Source organism: Pituophis catenifer, unplaced genomic scaffold (genome assembly GCF_029215685.1).
Source record: "Pituophis catenifer annectens isolate HBS135680 unplaced genomic scaffold, rPitCat1.0.hap2 SCAF_4, whole genome shotgun sequence".
Taxonomy (NCBI): Eukaryota; Metazoa; Chordata; class Lepidosauria; order Squamata; family Colubridae; genus Pituophis; species Pituophis catenifer.
The window spans coordinates 124,892,613-124,910,040 of record NW_027256884.1 but is presented as its reverse complement, the minus strand read 5'-3'; the positions used below and the strand labels follow the sequence as shown (position 1 = coordinate 124,910,040).

General features: G+C 43.0%; 1 protein-coding gene across 2 annotated transcripts in view; it reads right to left on the bottom strand.

Moving 5' to 3' along the window:
* The window catches only part of DLG2 (discs large MAGUK scaffold protein 2), a 1,162,532-nt gene that overhangs the window by 17,733 nt on the left and 1,127,371 nt on the right, over positions 1-17,428 (bottom strand). The window contains exons 22-23 of one of the 2 annotated variants that reach the window (XM_070942955.1): positions 14,240-14,339; positions 664-705 (exon numbers count right to left, since the gene is read on the bottom strand). In XM_070942955.1, the coding sequence (XP_070799056.1) occupies positions 664-705; positions 14,240-14,339 (142 nt within the window). Of the gene's footprint in view, positions 1-663; positions 706-11,667; positions 11,714-14,239; positions 14,340-17,428 lie in introns of both variants that reach the window. The other variant, XM_070942956.1, reaches the window with a different exon arrangement.

The window sequence follows — 17,428 nt, the reverse complement described above, 5'->3', positions numbered from 1 at the left end:
TCGGCTACGATGAAGTCGGGGCCAGATCTGTCGTACTCAATAAATGCAATATTTCAGCAAAGATTAATTGTTTGGGAGTGCAATTTATTTGAGATGACATCGAAACCTGACACCCGGTTCACCCAAATTGGAGCAAACCGGTTAGCATCTCACCCCTCCATGATGTTCAACATTTCAAAGAAGGTGATTTTGAAAGCTACCCCCTACAATTTTTTGGGTTCTCCAATGTATTAAGGCCTACAGAACTTTTTGTTCAAACAGCCTCACTCCCTGCTAGTAATCATTGCAAATCGTGTGTTTGGATTGAAAGCGTCTGCTCCGTTTTCTTGAAAAAAAAAAAAAAAAAAACTCCGACGTTTGGACGTTGACCTGCTGGACTCAAATTCTAAAACTACATTAATTTTTGGCAACGCCTTGAGTCAAAGGAAACCAGGTCCATTTCAGAGGCACGTAAGAAGTGACACGTGTTTGCAGCCCGTTACATATAATCCACCTCTCGACGCTGTCGCACAATCTTTTTTAAAATCTGAAAAGCAAAAATGAAAGAAGAAAAACCCAGGGGTGAGGGTGGAAGGGGGAAAGAAAAGGAAAGAAATCCAGTCTTCCGAGGCAAGCCAAAGTAAAAAAAAAAAAAAAAAGAACCCAAGAAATGCAGTAACTTACTGTAGCTACTTTCGCTATCGCTGGCATTAGAAGAGAGATGTTCTGCAAGAACAGGACAGCAAATTAAAAAGGAGAGGTAGTCAAGCAGCAGAAGAATGTCAAGCGATCACCCCAGTCATGCAATCGGCATGCAAAAGGGAGAATCGGAAAGCGACAGTGCGGTAAGTCAGCCAAAGAGTTTCCGAGAAACTTGACTAACAAAGGCCAAAGACATTATCATCGGTGGATACGCCGAGAAAGGGCAGCATTGCCAGGGATGGACCTCAAATATACAGCCGCCAAAGAAAGCGTCAGGAATGTCTTTGCAAAGACTTTCGTTCCGCAAACATTTCTCAAATGTTTTTCGAAGGGCGATGAGAAACCAAAGGGGGGAACGTCAGCCATGTGACATGACTCATATATGAGATGCAGTGGTGGGATTCAAATAATTTAACAACCGGTTCTCTGCCCTAAGGATTTCTTCCAACAACCAGTTCACCAAACTGCTCAGAAAGTTAACAACCGGTTCTCCCGAAGTGGTGCGAACTGGCTGAATCCCACCACTGATGAGATATACATGGACTGGCTAGCGATGTATGGGGCTATCTATCTCTTTTGTGAAGGTACGTGCACAATTACCCTTAGGGAAAAAATTGTGAGAAGGGGTGACTGTTCTGTTCTGACCCACCACTATTTTTCTTTCATTTGTTACCTTCTAAGACATCTTTAACCACTGTGGCTGCTGCTTATGTTATTATTACTATCTCTTTTATTCATTAAATAGGAAAGTCAGTCAACGGAACATTTAAAAATGTATCACAAATGATATCATTGACTGGCGCTGATGGTTGATATGGGTTGTTGCCAGCGTCCTAGGTATCAACCAAGTATCTTCTTAAAATATACACTGTTCCAAGTAGCACATTTTTTTTTCAGTTCCGCTGGTGTTATTGCAGGAAGCTGCAATTTCTTGATGTATTTTGTAAAATTCTTGGACATGGTACCAAGTGCCCCGATGACAATGGGTATCACTGTTACATGTTTCATCCACAATTGCGTAGGTTTCGATGGCCAGGTGGCGATATTTTGTGTTTTTTATTATTGTTGTTGTTGGTTGCACAGTCATCTAGAGGTTCAAACTGGGTTTGGCATTTGTGTTGGTAAGGACCCATTGAGTCCTTACCAACGAACTGCGATGGGCACATCTGGCTGTTTGATGGTGTTACAGATATCGTCGCAGGATAGAAGCTGTTCCAAGTAAAGCTGCCTTCTGCAATTGACTGCTGGCAAATTTATCAATGCCGATGCTGTTCAAGTGGTGCTCCAGATGTTTTTGTCTACTCACTGAGTCCTTTCCAAGGGCTTGGGTTAGGCAGAGGTGGAGGTTTGATGGTAATGCAGATGTCATAGCAGGATGGAAGCTGTTCCGAGTAAAGCCGCCTTTTGCAATTGACCGATGGCAAATTTGTCAATGCCGATGGTATTCGAGTGGTGCTCCAGATGTTTTGGGAGTGGACCCAAGGGGCCTATGATTATTGGTACTACCTTAGCTTGCTTCTACCACAGTCATTCTCTTTCTATTTGCAGGTCTTTATATTTTGTGGTCTCCTCCAGTTCTTTCTTTTCTATTCTCTAGGTACTGCCATGTCCTGTTCTTGTTGTTATTATTATTATAAGTAGCAAGACTGGTCAAAGTCGTATTGTTATCTAGGTGGGTCTTTGATATGATGCAATATATAGGTAGTCCCCAAATTATGGTTTGTGACTTCAAAGTTACAACGGTACTGAAAAGAGTGACTTATGATCATTTTTCACACTTGCGACCATTGCAGCATCCCCATGGTCACTCCGATGCTCAGCAACTGGCTCATATTTATGACGGTCGCAGTGTCCCCGCGATCACATGATCCTCTTTTGTGACCTTCTGACGAGCAAAGTCAGCGGGGAAGCCAGATTCACTTGACAAATCTGTTATTAGCTTAACAGATGCAATGATTCGCTTAACAACTTTGGCATGAAAGGACTTAAAACGGGGCATGACTCACTTAACAGCTGTCTTGCTTAGTAACATAAATGTTGGGCTCTATTGTAGTTGGATGTCAAGGCCTACCTGTATACAAAAGTTTCGCATGAAGAGTGACATTGCAATAGTTGGACAATTTTTCTGTAGCTTCCCCACTTCATTCAGAAAAAGCTAGGGGAGGTCCTAAAACAGGTTATATTTCATGGTGAATCACAGACTGCATCAGAGTATGTTAATCTAAGGCAATTGACAGTTGGAACAGAGTTCTTTTCAGATGGGGAGGGGGAGTAGAACGTCTAACTCCTTAGCATCAGAGCATGTGAATATAATACTGTATATGAAATACTAATGCTCTGATGGTCATTTTGAAAAATCCTTTCTTAGCGAGCACCTAGAAGCCAAGAGGAATGTACGTGCTAAATCTCAAGTTTGTAGGCTTTACCTTTCTGGAGATTTTGTGATGAGTGAGTGGTATTTGGCTTTTATATATATATAGATTACATTTTCCAGGGTGACTGCTAGCAGAACAGAAAATGTCTGTTCTCTTTTTACAGAGTCTTATGTAAATTACAGATGGAAATGACTCTTTAAAATCTCCATCCCAACAACTTTAAATTCCCAGGTATGTGGTCAGATAAAAAACCTGGCATGTGGAAACAGGTTTAGCACTGGTGGTGTCCCACTGAGGTTTAAATTGGAAAGTGCAAGTGATTTTCTTGTTCTAACAATCTTTGATTTAGTCCTGTAGGCTCCCAGGTAGCCCTGCATTTAAGACCATAATCGAGCTCAAAATTGCTCTTAAGCCAATTTTTCTCCATTATTCGACCTTCCTTGCAAGTTTGTGTTGCTGTCTATACAGGTAGTCCTTGACTTACTATCACAATTGAGGCCAATATTTCCGTTTGCTAAGCGAAACATTTGTTAAGAGAGTTTTGCCCCGTTTCACAACCTTTCTTGCCGCCGTTGTTAAGTGGATCACTGCTGTTGTTAAGTTAGGAACACGGTTGTTAAGTGAATCTGTCTTTCCCATTGACTTTGCTCGTCAGGAGGTCGCAAAAAGGGATAGAGTGATCTCGGGACACTGCAGCTGTTATAAGTACGGCTGATCAAGTCAGGTACTAATACCACTCTATAAAGCTTTAGTAAGACCACACCTAGAATACTGCATCCAGGTTTGGTCACCACACTCTAAAAAAGATGTTGAGATTCTGGAAAAAGTGCAGAGAAGAGCAACCAAGAGGATTAGGGGACTGGAGGCTAAACCTGCCGGGTTTTTGATGCAGCACGCATGTGTGCAAGGCACACACGAATGAAGCTATTCCATCCTATACAATCGCCATATTTTTGATGCAGCATGCGCTCACATTTTCGATTCTGGGCAAACCATTTGTTAAATTATGTGACGCCCACCTCTAAACAGAGGAATTCGATCAACATCACGTGAGGTACTAATACCACTCTATAAAGCCTTAGTAAGAGCACACCTAGAGTATTGCATCCAGTTTTGGTCACCACACTATAAAAAAAGATGTTGAAACTCTAGAAAAAGTGCAGAGAAGAGCAACCGGGATGATTAGGGGATTGGAGGCTAAAACATATGAAGAGCCAGGCATGGCTAGTCTAGCGAAGAGAAGGACCAGGGGAGACATGATAGCAGTCTTCCAATATCTGAGAGGCTGCCACAGAGAGGAAGGGGTCAAGCTATTTTCCAAAACACATGAAGGAAGGAGGAATAATGGATGGAAACTGATCAAGGAGAGATTCAACCTGGAAATAAGGAGAAATTTTCTGACAGTGAGAGCAATCGACCAATGGAACAAAAGTTGCCTTTAGAAGTTGTGGGAACTTCATCACTGGAGCCTTTCAAGAAGAGATTGGACTGCCATCTGTCCGAAATGGTGTAGGGTCTCCTGCATGGGCAGGGGGTTGGATTAGATCAGAGGTCACCAACTGGTGGTCCGTGGACCACTGGTGGTCCGTGAGAACATTTTGGTGGTCCGCAGAAAAATTATTTGCATTTTTAATATTGCACTAAATCAGGGATCCTCAAACTAAGGCCCCTGGGATGGATACGTGCAATGAACGTTTGTGTTGCTGCAGAGAGTCTCCCCCTTCAGGGTCTTTTTGTGAGGGGCAGAGGGGGCCAGAAATTCCGACTTGGGGTCTGCTTCAGCCTCCTGGTGTGGGGCTTTGGGCAAAGGCTGGAGGGAAGAGCCACTGGTGGCAAAGAGCCGGAAAGCCTCATTCCAGTGGGACTGCATCATGGCCTGGAACCGGCTGAGCATCTTAGCCTGCTGAGCCTCCAGGCACTGGTACCTGGCCTTGCACTCCCGCAGGTCTTCCCTCTGCTTGGAAAGCCTATGCTCCTAGTCCTCAGTGAGGTGCTTCTGCTGAGTCTCCTTCTCGGTCAGATCCAATTTGAACTGAGCCAGCTGTTTTGCCAACTCTTTCTCTTTCCCCAACTGCTTCCTGTTGGGGCCCTAAGGAGCCCGGGCAGGCAAGAGAGGAGTGGGTGGGAGGGACGAGTAGAGGCTTTTGAGGTGCCCCTTGATGTGAGTGACATTGAGTTGGCCACGCCCACCCGGTCACATGACCACCTAGTCACGCCCACCCAGCTGGTCATTAGGCAGATCATATTAGTGGTCTGCGGGATTTTAAATTATGAATTTAGTGGTCCATGAGGTCCGAAAGGTTGGGGACCTCTGGATTAGATGACCTACAAGGTCCCTTCCAACTCTGTTAATCTGTAAAAGTACATGCCAGTTGCCAAGAGTCCAAATTTTGATCACCTGACTAGTGGGATGATTTCCCATTGACTTTGCTGGTCAGAAGGGGATCACAATCCAACCGTCATAAATACGAGTCAGGTGCCAAGGGTGCCAAATTTTTGATCACGTGACCATGGGGATGCTCCAGAGTGAAAAGTGGCCATGAGCACTTTTTTCAGTGCTGTTGTAACTTCAAACGGTCACTAAATGAATCATTGTAAGTCGAGGATTCACTGTCATTGTTCTACCTATCCGGTCTGGCTATTGAAAAGCAATGACAGTCCCAAGGCACTGACTTACATTAGAATATTGAGATCAGTATCAAGAAAGAATTCAGTTTATGTACCATTTTTGGTTAGCTGTAACAGCTGGTTAATTCTGGATTGCTCTACTTGGGCTGCTTGGCATCTATTCTTGGATGGAAAACTGATCATGGCTTAGGGCGAGTGCCAATGCTTACAACTGAAATACTATTCCTTGTAAAAAAGTGAAAGCTTGAAACACCAAAGCTGCTGGAAATTTGTCAAATCTTTAATGGGAAGAACTCTAGAGGGAGAGGATGCTCAAAGCAGCCCAGCGATGACTGAGCAGGCCCATTGCCAAAAACACAACATGTTTTCTGGTAGAAGAAATAGAGTAGAATAGGAGACACAGGTCGTGGTTGACTCGATGATGGGAAATGGCTGACTGGTTGACTGGCTGAACAGCCTAAAAAGCCAATGCAATCATCATCATCATCTTCTTTGTCGTCTTCTTTTAATGGCCCCATAATCCCTTGCAGGGTGGAGTTTGAGCAACTGAATGGAGCTGAATGTTTCCTGGCCAGATGCCCTTCCTGTCACCAATGCAGAGTTATATTCAGCAGATATATTCTCAGTGTGCCCAGAGACAGAAATATCTGCCTCTACCTAGGATCGAACTCACAGCCTCCTGATTGTGAGGCGAGAGCTCCACCTCTAGGCCACCACACCACTCAAAACAACAAAACAACAACAACCAATGCAATACTAGGTTGCATTAACAGAGGGATAAAATGAAGATCGCACGAAGTTCTAGTACCGTTTTGTAAAGCCCTAATAAGACCAAACGTAGAATGCTGCATCCAGTTTTGGTCACCTCAATACAGAAAAAGAGTTTGAGATTTTGGAAAGAGTTCAAAGAAGAAGTCACAAAGGGCCAGGAAGCCATAACATACGAAGAACGATTGCAGGAATTGGGTATGTCTAGTCTATGAAAAGAAGAACTGGGGTGACAGGATAGCAGTATTTCAATATTTGAAGGGCTGCCACATGGAAGAGCTATTCTCCAAGGCATCTGGAGGCAGGACAAGAAACAATGGATGGAAACTGATCAAGGAGAAAAGCAACCTAGAAGGAGAATATCGTGAGAATGATCAACCAGTGGAACAAATTGCCTTTGGATGTTTTGGTGCCCCATCACTGAGAGCTTTTAAAAAGATTCTGGATAGTAATTTGTTAGTAATAGTATAAGTTTCCTGTGTAAGCAGGGGGTTGGATTAGAAGACCTCTAAGGTCCCTTCCAACTCTTTTACTGTTACTGTGTTGTGGCCCGTCAGTGGCCTGTGCGGATTGTAGCTGATTCTGACAGCGAGGAGGCTGGTGTGGTGTTGCGCCAGCAGCCTGTGCAGCTGGCACTCGAGTCGGACAATGAGGAGGCTGGAGAAGATGTGGTGCCAGAGGCGGGGATTCAGCCAGGGCCTTCAGAACCTCCAGAAGCTCCTTCAAGTGAAGAGGATGAAAAGGAGGAGCCTCTTCTCAATGCACGGGTGCGCAGAGCTGCCAAAAGGCAGGAGTGGCTCCTCAGGAGGAGGTCTCCTCGAGAGTAAAGCTTGGGGCTAATTGGCCACTCCCTTAGCCTATTTAAGGAGGAACGCCGACTGAAGCAATTTGCAGGGAACAACTTTAGTTCATTCTCCTTCGCGTCTGGATTCTCTGCAAATTGCTTCTGGGCTTTCTGCCAACCTTAGTAAGAATGTGATTACTTTATCTTTGTTTTCTTGTAGGCTGTTAAGGAAGTTTATTAACAGCCTTTGTTTGGAAAAGACTGAGTTATTTTAGTAAATTTAAGTTTTGTACAAACTTTGTGTGTGCTGTGTTCTTTGGGGTCCGTAGCTGGGGCAGAACATACTGTAACATCCAGGGGGGACTCTTATATTGCAGATTTGTTCGAGTTTAAGGGAAATTCACTAATATAGAAAGATACAGAAGCCTAAATAAAAGAAGGTGAAGGAACCTCACAAGAGCAGAGCGATAGTTTCAGGTTCTTGTGAAGTGGTAGTACCACTTTATACTGCACTGGCGAAACCACACATCTGGCTGAGGAACTCTGGGAGTTGAAGTCCACACGTCTTAAAGTTGCCAAGGTTGGAGACCCCTGTTCTAGAGGGCATTGTTTCTTCAGCATTTTGAACCGATGTTGAATGAAACTGTCATGCTGGATGAGATATCCTTCAGCTCTGTAAGGTTGCAGCTCTTGTCCTGCCCCTCCAGCGATGCTGTGATGGATGGGAATGACATCCACTGTGTTCTAAAAGATTTGCAAAGTAGCCACTTTTGAGAAGCTTCCTTTAAATATGGTCCACATTTATCCCCGGTTGCACTTTTGCAACAACGTGAAATTGCTACTGACATGAGAGTTTGTTTTTGCCTGAACTCGTCTTGAACTATGGCACAGTTTGAAAATCAGTAATCTAGAAGCAAAGATTTCTTGCCAAGAACTACCTAATGTATTTCTGAACTGATTTATCTAAAGATTCTTTAAAGGATTTAACTAACCAACATCCAGAGTAACTGTGGTATCCTAGGCTCAGATGCAGTGTGTATAGTCAAGGCGATGGTTTTCCCAGTTGCAATGTCTGGCTGTGAAAGTCGGACCATAAGGAAGGCTGAGCATCAAAGAATTGAGGCCTTTGAACTCTGGTGCTGGAGAAGATTTCTGCGAGTCCCTTGGACTACAAGGCGATCAAACCAGTTGGTCCTAGAGGAGATCAACCCTGACAGCTCTTTAGAAGGCCAGATCCTGAAGAGGAAACTCAAATACTTTGGCCACCTAATGTGAAGGAAGGACTCCCTGGAGAAGAGCCTAATGCTGGGAACGATTGAGGGCAAAAGAAGAATGGGACGGCAGAGAACGAGGTGGCTAGATGGAGTCACTGAAGCAGTAGGCATGAACTTAAATGAACTCCAGAGGATGGTAGAGGACAGGAAGGCCTGGAGGAACATTGTCCATGGGGTTGCGATGGGTCGGACATGACTTCGCAACTAACAACAATGCTCAGATGCAAGGAAAATGCCCTAAGAACTTGAATATATTTTTCTGCCTAGGATTTGACTGGCTTTATAACTTTGTAATCTCTCTTTGTTGGAGGTGGAAGTTTGATTCACTTAACATGAAACGTTTTCAGCCCTAAGGGGAACATTTTCAGATCTGACTTCTGCTACAAAGAACATGAAATCGCCACGATGTTGCCACGATGTTAAAAAGATGTGGGGTCTCTAGAAAGAGTGCCGAGAAGAGCAACAAAGATGATGAGGGGATTGGAGGCTAAAAGCATATGAAGAACAGTTGCAGGAACTGGGTATGTCTAGTTTTTTTTTTTTTTTAATTTGATTTATATGCCGCCCTTCTCCGGAGACTCAGGGCGGCTTACAATGTGCTCAGCAATAGCCTTCATCCTTTTGTATATTTATACAAAGTCAGCTTATTGCCCCCACAACTGGGTCCTCATTTAACCTACCTTAGAAAGGATGGAAGGCTGAGTCAACCTTGAGCCTGGTAAGAATCGAACCTGCAGAAATTGCAGGCAGCTGTGTTAATAACAGGGTGCATTAAACCTCTGTAGTACCAAGGCTCTGTTTAATGAAAAGAGGGACTAGGGGAGACATGATAGCAGTCTTCCAATATCTCAGGGGCTGCCACAAAGTAGAGGGAGTCAAGCTATTCTCCAAAGCACCTGAGGGCAGGACAAGAAGCAATGGGTGGAAACTGATCAAAGAGAGAAGCAACTTAGAACTAAGGAGAAATTTCCTGACAGTGAGAACAATTAATCAGCGGAACAACTTGCCTGCAGAAGTTGTGAATGCTCCAACACTGGAAGTTCTTAAGAAGATGTTGGATAACCATTTGTCTGAAGTGGTGTAGGGTTTCCTGCCTAAGCAGGGGGTTAGATTAGAAGACCTCCAGGGTCCCTTCCAATTCTGTTATTCTATCTTCTAACTGTCTCCAAATCGCAACCTGCTAAAATTATTAATAAAAGGTGGTGGAAAGAAGAATGAAGATGAAAGTTGAGAACAAAGGACATTAACCGTCTCCAACTCTTTAATCTGAAACGAAACCTGAGGAACTTAAGCTGAAGTGCCACCTTGATGCCAGTTCTGATGGCCAGAACTGAGCTAGCAAGTCTTCAAAAGAGTGATTTGCTGCATTCTGGGAGGTTTTTTTTTTTGCCCAATGTCTTGTCTTTTGCCCTCAAACTGCTGGATTCTTCAGAATGCATAGTGTCCAAGGCTGGAGATGGATCATCTTAGCATGAAATGAGAAGTCTTAGAATAAGTATTCTAAGTATAAATATTCTGACATCATTTTAGTCTGTGTGCATCAAGACAGGAAATGATACCTACACTGAAAATTAGCACTATCATATTGATTATATACTGTCTCATCTACTGTGCATGGTTGTCTTACGAAGGAAGAAAAATGATAGAGAAAAGGAAATATCTAATACCTCTATTTATTACCTCTTTATTACTGAATTAAAGTATTTATATCCCACTTTTCTACTTTACAGTGCCTCCTATTATCTATCTTCAACATGCCATCTTTTGGACAGCTTCTTCACCATGAACCTTAGTCCTTACTATCCATCTTAGATAAGTCATTTTTTGGACAGCTACACCCTACCATCCATCTTGGATAAGTTGGGGAGTTTCTTCATCAATCTTACACCCTAGTATAAGATAAATCATCTTTTGGGCAGCTTTTTCAATATCAATCTTATACCCTCCTGTCCATCTTGGATCAATTATCTTGGGGGAAGATTCTTCAACATCAAACTTAGTCCCTACTGTCCATCTTGGATAAGTAATCTTTTGGGCAGCTTCTTCGTCATGAACCTTACTCCCTACTGTCCATCTTGGGTATGTAATCTTTTGGGCAGCTTCTTCATCATCAACCTTACTCCCTATTGTCCATCTTGGGTAAGTAATCTTTTGGGCAGCTTCTTCGTCATCAACCTTACTCCCTATTGTCCATCTTGGGTAAGTAATCTTTTGGGCAGCTTCTTCGTCATGAACCTTACTCCCTATTGTCCATGTTAGATAAGTAATCTTTTGGGCAGCTTCTTCATCATCAACCTTACTCCCTATTGTCCATCTTGGGTAAGTCATCTTTTGGGCAGCTTCTTCATCATCAACCTTACTCGTTATTGTCCATGTTAGATAAGTAATCTTTTGGGCAGCTCCTTCATCATCAACCTTACTCGTTATTGTCCATGTTAAATAAGTCATCTTTTGGGCAGCTTCTTCATCATGAATCTTACTCCCTATTGTCCATCTTGGATAAGTCATCTTTTGGGCAGCTTCTTCAATATCAACCTTATACCCTACTGTCCATCTTGGATCAATCATCTTTGGGGCAGCTTCTTCAACATCAAATTAGTCCCTACTGTCCATCTTAGATAAGTCATCATATGGGCAGCTTCTTCATCATCAACCTTACTCCCTATTGTCCATCTTGGATAAGTTGCCTTTTGGCAAGCTTCTTCATCATCAACTATTTTTTGACTGGGAATCTGTTTTTCAACTTTTCAAGAATCCTAAGCTTGTTCTAAAAAAAAAAAAAAGCACTGATCTTCTTTTTTAAAGAAATCCATGGTCACAAAAGAATCAATATGCATTATACTGGAAAAAATGTTGTTATCAGCAGAGATTGACATACCCATTGCATAGGTTATAGGCTATTAATGTTGTCATGCAGAACATAAAATACGATGAAAAATCCTCTTTTTTCCCCGCTCCCCCAGTGCATTCAAAGCTGGGGACCAAAAGTAAAATCTAATCTTGTGCATGCTTAGAAGGAGGAGGAGAAAGTTCTTTAGGGAGGGGGAAAAAAAGCCAAACTTTAAAAGTAAGAAAATAAATAAAATAAAATAAATGAAATGAAAAACAAAGTTATTTCCAACGAAAGGGTTATAAGTGACCATTCCTGGGAACTTACTCAGAGTCTTTGTCCCATAACCGTCGTCCCCTAATCCGGGGAAGTCCTGCACGGCAGTCCCCGGAGAGAGCAATGAAAGGAAAAAACACCCGCAGAAAAGGAAGGAACAGGTCAGTGCAGTTGAAATGGATACTACCATGACAGACCATGCAGATAATCCAATCTGGATTCCCGGGTTTTGAGCAAAATAAGGCTTAATCCCCCAATTCAAAGACTTTCATGGAAGCCAAAGCGATGTGGTTAAAGTGAGAAAGCAAAAGACTCTCTTTGGGGGGGAAATGCAGGTAGTTCCTTGACTAACAACTATTTGTTTAGTAACTGAAGTTACAACAGCACTGAAAAATGGGCAGGAGCTGGAGCTAGGAATGAGAACTCAGCCCATCACACAATGCCTGGGTCTCGAATCTGTGCTGTCATCTTTCCAGCTGACAAGCTCACGTCTTTAACTGTGGAGCCATCGTGCTCCCTAGATCCCCCTAAATGCCCAATCATCATCATAATCTTTTAACGATCCCATAATCCCTTGCGGGGTGGAGTCTCAGCAACTGAATGATTACTGCCCTTCCTGTCGCCAATGCAGAGTTTTGTTCAGTGGATATATTCTCATTGTGCCCAGAGAGAGAAATATCTGCCTCTACCTAGGATCGAACTCACAGCCTCTTGATTGTGAGGCGAGAGCTCCACCTCTAGGCCACTGCACCACTCCCCCTAAATGCCCAATAATAGGTATTAAATCCAGTGGAGACTCATCATCTCTCTTTCTCTTTCTCTCTCTTTATTGTACTGTATGGCTTGGAAATTGCTCGCATCTTGATTTTCCACTTTGGCTGCATTCTGTGAAGCGACAAAGTGGGAAAACTTCAATCAGATATTTGATTTTCACAGATAAGACATTTCCACCCTCTTCCCCCCTTTTTTCCTAAATAGCTGGGAACTAGTCCAAACCATCTCATTATCAAGAGCCTTCCAGTTCAATGCACTGAACTGTGAAGCTAACAAGTTGAAGCTATAAATCTTTGAGTGTTGAACTCACAGGCACAATTCACCAAGGAGTACAGGTAGTTCTCAACATATGACCAGAATTGAGACCAGAATTTCCGCTGCTGAGCAAGGTCGTTGTTAAGTGAATCATACCCAATTTTACAACTTTTTTTTTTTTTTTTTTTGCCATGGTCGTGAAGCGAATAGCTGCAGTTGTGACTCATGTAGTTGTTAAGAGAACCTCGTTTCCCCAATGGACCTTTCTTGTTAGGAGATGGCTGGGAGGATTGCAATCATGTAACCCCAGGACACTGCAATGGTTAAAAATAAATTCTGCTATGCATGGGGATGCTGCAATAGTCATAAGTGCGAGGACAGGTCATAACTCACCTTTTTCAGCACTATTTCCCCCCTTTTAACAACCCTGTAATCCCTAAATTTGGGGTGGAGTCGGGCAACTGAATGAAGCTGAGCCGGATGCCCTCCCTGACGCCTACACGGAGTTCACAGCAGATATTTTCTCTTTGCTCCCAGAGAGAGAAAGAAATATCTGTCGCTACCTAGGATCGAACTCACAGCCTTCTGGTTGTGAGGCGAGAGCTCCACCTCTAGGCCACTGTGCAACTCACCTTTTTCTGTACCAATAGAGGAGAATATTTGTAGCTCAGGGTTGATATGAGAGGGTCCTTGGTGCCCTCTGAGCTTGGTTGTCTTCTTGCAGACATTTCATGACCCAAACTAGGTAACATCATCAGTTCTAGTGAAAACAACCAAAGTCAGAGAATACCAAGGACCAGTGGTGAAATCTTCCCCGGTTTGCCACCGGTTCGCTGCCCACGCATGCGTGGTGCACACCAAATGCATGCTGCACATGTGTGCATGCACAGTACGTGCCAAACATGTGCTTCGCGTGGAAAAAGGAGGCTTGGGAAGGTAAGTAGAACAGCGAGGGGGGGGGCAAACAGCTGTGCCGCGCGATTTTGATTCACTAGAAAGCAAGATTTCCTGCTTCCTAACGATTTTAAATTGCGCGGCACAGCTGATCGTCGGAAATACCGGTTCAGAGGAACTGGTAGCTTTTTTTTTTTTTTTTTTTACTACCGGTTCACCCGGTAGTTTTTATCACTACCGGTTTGCCCGAACCGGTCCGAACCGGTAGCATTTCGCCACTGTCAAGGACCTATTTCAGTGCCGTTGTAGCTTTGAATAGCCACTGAGTGGATAGTGGTAAGTCGAGGACGACCTACATCACTAGCTAAGATGGAGACAGTTATGAAACCTCAGTCCCCAAAACAATATTTTTTAATAAAGACGTGGCTTTCTCCTTACTCAAAATTCGAGATGGACCGAGTGAAGGAACGGCGGCCTACCAATGGATGTTTTGACTTTTTCAAGCAGTAGCGATAGAAAATTTGGCTTCCCTCTCCTCCCGTAAACCCCAGAGGGAATCCAGAGTGTTATATACATTGATCATAGTAGTAAGGCCTCACCTGTCCTGAACCTGACTTAGGCTTGCCTAGTGTGTATGAGGTGCCGTGCATAGTCACCCACGTGTTTCGCTGCGACGTCGTCTCTAAAACATTTTACTTACGTTCCGGGTCGCTGGTGTCCTGCTCACACATCTCCTTGCTCTTGTAGAAGGGGAATTTTCGCGAAAAGATGAAGTTCTTTTTACGCTTGTCATTGAATGACTGTTGAAGGAAAAGAGGCATGGCCGAAAAAAAAAAAAACAAGGACGTCTAATTGTTGTCACACTCATGCTGACAAAACAACTAGGCTAGGTAAAAGTGGGAAACAACTGTGGTGACAGTGTCCAATTTCTTTCGCTGGTTTCAAGAACGAAGCATCGAGAAGGAAAACAAAGGAGGGAAAGAGTCAAAGGTGGTTGAGATCTTCAAAGGTTTTTAAGATCTCTGTACGTCTGTGGAGACTTGTCTCCAAAGGTACTTTTTTCAAGAGGCCATTGGACTTTCTGGTTTTTCCCTCCCACCTCTCTCTTACTGGTTATGAGTTTGATGTCCCATCATCATAAGATGAATCTAGGGTCTTCTGCGTGTATAATATATGCTACATCCCTAAACTCATGATGTGCAATTGTGCTGTAGAGATCAGTGGTAAATTGCCCCCGGTTCGGACCGGTTCGCAAGAACCGGTAGTAAAACTGGCGGGAGGCTCCACCCACTGCCCTGGATGTCGTCATCGGTGATCTGCGCATGCGATCCCATTCCGAACCGGTAGTAAAGGTAAGTAGAACCCACCCCTGGTAGAGATAAAGATAAAGATAACGTTTTCCCCGCACATATGTGCTACTCATTCCCGACTCTAGGGGGCGGTGCTCATCTCCCTTTCAAAGCCGAAGAGCCAGTGCTGTCCGAAGATGTCTCCGTGGTCATGTGGCCGGCATGACTAAATGCCAAAGGAACACAGAACGCTGTTACCTTCTCACCAAAGGTGGTCCCTATTTTTCTACTTGCATTTTTTAACGTGCTTTCGAACTGCTAGTTTGGCAGAAGTTGGGACAAGGAATGGGAGCTCAGCAGCGCTAGGGATTCGAACCGCCGAACTGCCGACCTTTCGATCGACAAAGCTCAGTGTCTTAGCCACTGAACCACTGCGTCCCTTTATGGGGGACCCAATATATTGAGGTATATTGAGGTTTATTTCCAGATTTGCATAAAATATATATATATAAATTAAATCGATGCAAGTTGAGCTCAGAATGTTTATGCAGAAGCATCGGTCCATGTGTATTATTGGACATATTAATGCAGCTACAAAGATGCATTTTAAAAGCCCTGAAGAAGTCCTGTCTCAACTAGAAGAAGATGAGGAGATGGGCGATCCTTCAAATATGGACAAACTCTTATCATCCAGGACCATTAGCTAAGAATTCTGATTTAGCTACATCTGAAAGCTGCAGCTTTTTCCTTTCTTACGGCTGTATTTTACTGTTTGCTACGGTATATCTACTCGTACTTTATATTTGTGTGCTTTGATGTTTGCATACCTGTATTTAATTATTTTACTTTTGTAAAAAAAAAATTCTATGACTTAGCAATAGCAATAGCATTTAGATTTATATACCGCTTAGAGAGCGCTGTAAAGCGGTTTACAGAGTCAGCATATTGCCCCCAACAATCTGGGTCTTCATTTTACCAACCTCAGAAGGATGGAAGGCTGAGTCAACCTTGAGCCTGGTGAGATTTGAACTGCTGGCAGGCAGCAGAAGTAACCTGCAGTACTGCACTCTAACCACTGCGCCACCGTGGCTCATTGAATCCTTGAATCTTGCAGGGAGCTACTGCAGAAATAACAGAAATCTATACACATTCATCGTGACACGTCGGTTTGCTTTCCTTTCTTTGTTCAGATCTATTAAATATTGTTTTTTAATTGTTTCACGATCCTAATAGATTTACAGGCTGCTTAAAAAACCTGCAGCATCCATTTCTGCTTCCAAAAATATAGGTAAAAACATGCTTATTTTGGTCACCAGAGTTTCATGCCACTTTTACTCTCCAAGGATATTTAAAATTTAGTAACAAAAGCAAACAAATAAACAAACAAACAAAGGGAGAAAAATTATAATAAAAACCTACAAGCACCCCCATTTATGACTGTAAACACTTGGATTCAACACAACGGAACCATCATGCCAAAAAGTACACAATCATGCCAACCACAATCCATGCAAACGAAAAATAAAGGCAGATGTCAAAAATTATAGGCATAAAAGGTTTCCAAATGTTGATTGGCGGGTGGTAATATTGACAGAATGGCCTATCGAAATCTAGAGAAATTAAAACATGCATCTGTGTCTGTCTCTCTCTAATTGTGATACCTTTCCCCAGAATTAAACAATGTCACCCGATAACAGAACTCTTTTTAGGACAATGATACTTAAAACACAACTCATTGATTGCAGATTTCCACATTTTCAAAGAAAGCAGATCTAACATTGGCAGATTAAATCTCTTTTCTTTCTAGTCATTCCAAAGCTTCGTGATTGCTGTACAAGCAGACTGTCAATATCGAACTAGTAACCCAATTACCATTTTATGTTGATATTTGTTGTAGCTTCCACTCTCCTCCTTCTTTTACTATTTACTAACTATTAACTATTTATTAAGTCTGCACTACTATTAATCTTCTCATCGTTCCCATCACCCATCTCCTTCCACTTATGACTGTATGACTGTAACTTTGTTGCTTGGATCCTTACGATTTATATTGATATTGATTGTTTCCTGATTGCTTATTTGTACCCTATGACTATCATTAAGTGTTGTACCTTATGATTCTTGACGAATGTATCTTTTCTTTTACGTTCACTGAGAGCGTATGCACCAAGACAAATTCCTTGTGTGTCCAATCACACTTGGCCAATAAAGAATTCTATTCTATTCTATTCTGTCCTGTCCTGTCCTGTCCTGTCCTGTCCTGTCCTGTCCTGTCCTGTCCTGTCCTGTCCTATTCCTATTCCTGTCCTGTCCTGTTCTGTTCTGTATCAAAACGGTACATATCAAACAAGACAGGAAGTTTGTGTTGCTTTCTATACAGGTAGTCCTCGGCTTACGACCACATTTGAGCCCCACATTTCCATCGCTGAGCAAAACATTTGTGAATTTTGTCCCATTTTACCATTGTTCTTGCCACCACTGTTAAGTGAATCACTGCCATTAAGTTAGTAAGATAGTTGTTAAGTGAATCTGCCTTCCCTTTTGAGTTTGCTCGTCAGAAGGTCGCAAAAGGGGATCACGTGACCCCCGGGACACCTCAA